Below are 3,036 nucleotides of genomic sequence, written 5' to 3'. Positions count from 1 at the left end.
CTGGACCCCATCTCTTCCCTGGATCCCCCAAACCCCCTGGACCCCATCTCCTCCCTGGATCCCCCAAACTCTCAGCACCTCACACCTCCCCAGGACCCTACACCCCTCCAGACCCCACATCCCCCCAGCACCCCACACATCTCTCTGCAGAGCCCCCCAGGGAGCTGCCACCCCTCTCCATCACACCCAAGAGCTAATCCAGCCCCAAAGCCCAGCCCAGCACCCCCATTTCTGCAGGACAGGGTGACCCCCACAGCTCTGCCCTGGCTGTGCAGATCTGGCACTGCTGGCCCAAATAAACGCATCTGCTGTGGGGAGGGAGAGCTGCGAGTGCCAGCCCAGGAAAATGGGTCAGTTCTGCCGAGACTCCTTCACCCTTTTCCAGGTTGCTGGAATTGAGGTTGTGAACGGTGGGAAATGTGGGCGGCAAAGCCGGGAGGGCCCCGCGCTCATTCCAGGAGGCTTCATTAACAATTCAATTAGTTTGTAAATGATGCGCTGAGGAGGCTAAAAAACGCCTGTAGAAGCCAGGAATGGCTTCCCAAGCATCCCGGCCATCCTTTGGGATGTGACAGGGGGCTGGTGTCCCCACTGCCCTCCCGGGGAGGGGGCAGATGCTGATGGGATGGGATGGGGAACATCCCACCCAAAGCCCTTCCCTGTGGCAGCCGAGGATGGGGAAGAGCTGGGATTAAAAGAGATTTATTGGGATAATCATAAAGCAGTCAAACTGGGGGAGAACTGGAGCAAGGCTCGCTGCTGGAAGCCTCGGACTGGCTTTTGCCCCAATTCTTTGAAGGCAATATGGAATTAGAGTACATCCCGGGACTCTGTGCTCAGGAAAAGCCGGGGGAGAGCAGGAGGTAACACATCCCTGCCTCTCCACAGAGCCTCTGGAGAAGGAGCCCCCCAGCCAGCTGGGTCCGGGTGGGTTTCACACAGCCCTGCCTGAAATCCCTCTGCCCAGGTGGAGCCAGAACTGGGGGCAAAGGGAGGTTCTACAAGCCCCTTCCCCAGGTGGATGGCAGAGGGGCCAGTGTGGCTTGGCCCAGGAGGGAGCTGATGAGAGCTCCCAAAACCTCCCAGGCATCGTGCTCAGCACAGGGCTCTGCTCCTGGGGACTCTCTGCCACCCTGGGGCTCCGAGGAGGCTCTGAAAGCAGGGCAGCTCATGCCTGGCCACACGTTTTCAGTGGGAATAAAACCTCCCAGCCTCGGGAGAAAGGGAAGCCTGGAATTCCCCAGTGAGAGGGCACCGAGCTGACGCTTCCCTGGTAAATAACCACCAGCTCCACGCCTGGAGGGTCCCCTGCAGCCCCAGGATCACTTCTCCAAACCCCCCTCCAGCTCAGCACCACCCAGGGCAGGTTTCAGTTCCCCCCCAGCCCCGGGGCTGCCCTCACCCAGATGATGATGGAGAAGAAGGAGAAGGTGATCGCTGCCCGCGCCGCGTCCGCGCCCTGCGAGAAGCCCCTGGTCAGCGTCGTCCTCTGCCACTGGTTTGCCAGGAAGCAAAAAGCTACAAACCACAGGAAGGCCAGGAAACCTGCAGGAAAACAGAGCTGGTCAGTGCACAGACCAGCCAGGATTCCAACAGGAACGGGAATTTTGGGAGCCGTGGCCCAAAAGGAGCTTTTGAAAAACAAAAACAGAGGTGGAAGGAAACTTGTGGGGTCATCTTGGTGTTGCCTGCCTGAAGTTCAGCTCAGCTACTCCTCAATGTGATCTCAGTGACCCCCAGGGACAGCACATCCTCCCTGGACATGCTGGAGAGGCACTTTCACAAGGGCACTGAATAACAGGACAAGGGGAAATGGCCTTAGGCTGAAGGAGGGTGGATTTACATTGGATACTGAGAAGAAATTCTTCCCTGTGAGTGTGGGGAGGCTCAGAGCAGCTGTGGCTGCCCCTGGATCCCTGGGAGTGTCCCAGGCCAGGCTGGACAGGGCTTGGAGCAGCCTGGGACAGTGGGAGGTGTCTGTGCCCATGGCAGGGGTTGGGATGGAATGGATTTTAATGCCCCTTCCAACCCAAACCAGTCTGTAATTCCCTGATTCCAGGACACGTGAGAGCTCTGCAGAGAATCCCCCTGGGCCTGTGGAACGGAGCAGAAACACTCTGGTGATTATTTGATTATTCCTGCCTGGAAGCAAAGCTGGCTGAGCAAGATACGGCTGCAGCTGCCCTAATTCCATCCCCAGCCACCAGCCCGGTGCCAAGGAGCTCCGGGAACAGGAGAGGAAAAGCCAGGAGCACACAGGAGCAGCAGCAGAGGTGTTTTCCAGCACTGGGAAGAGGAGCTGCACAATCTGGACCCTCCCATGGTGCTGTTTTCAGGGTCTCCATCATTCCTGATGCCTCGGATTCTGGTGTCAGTGCACACGTGGATGTTGGGAATGCTGAGCTTCCCAGCAGCTTCCAGGGATCATCAGCACAGCAGGATGAGCAGCCAGGCTGCCAGTCCCTGTCTGACTGCAGGGAGAGGAGAACCTTCCCTTATTCCCTTTTATTCCCATTTTTCTTGCCAGTTATCCCTAAATACAACATAAAATGCCTGGGAGCATCCACACTGAGTGCTGGAGGTACAGGGCTCAAGGCTTTAAATTCAGAATTTATTCCTAATTTCCACATTCTTTGGGAATTCCCAACCATCAGAGCTGCCTTGCAGGGAGGATCACTCAGGTTTCCTGTTCCAAATTACAGACACGTCACCAAATACAGCCACTCCTGTCACCAAACCCACCCAGATCTCTGCATAAGCATTTTCACTTCCCCTGGGGACAGTGACTTGTTGCCAGCATTAGATGAGACCTCTGGGATTTACTCCTTAAAGGTCACCCTTAAATTCAGGGATATTTTCTGTTCCCCTGCTGCTTTACCTGCAGCTGTTCCTGGCATGGGAGGCAGCTCCAAGCCCTGCACTCAACCTCAGCATTGAGAATCACACTGGGGGTAGCTCAGAAGTCAAAAGCCCAGAGGTGAAACAAGAGCAGCTCCCAAAGGTTGATTCACACCATGGGAGCAACAGGATGGCTCA

At 56.5% G+C, this 3,036-nt stretch overlaps 1 protein-coding gene across 1 annotated transcript in view; it reads right to left on the bottom strand.

The window, feature by feature from the left end:
• The window catches only part of SYNGR3 (synaptogyrin 3), a 17,735-nt gene that overhangs the window by 2,680 nt on the left and 12,019 nt on the right, over window positions 1-3,036 (bottom strand). The window contains exon 3 of the mRNA XM_015643168.2: window positions 1,403-1,545. Within this exon, the coding sequence (XP_015498654.1) occupies window positions 1,403-1,545 (143 nt within the window). The remainder of the gene's footprint in view (window positions 1-1,402; window positions 1,546-3,036) is intronic.

This window comes from Parus major, chromosome 14 (genome assembly GCF_001522545.3).
Source record: "Parus major isolate Abel chromosome 14, Parus_major1.1, whole genome shotgun sequence".
Taxonomy (NCBI): Eukaryota; Metazoa; Chordata; class Aves; order Passeriformes; family Paridae; genus Parus; species Parus major.
Note: the sequence above shows the minus strand (reverse complement) of the source record. Positions and strands in the feature narration are given on the sequence as shown.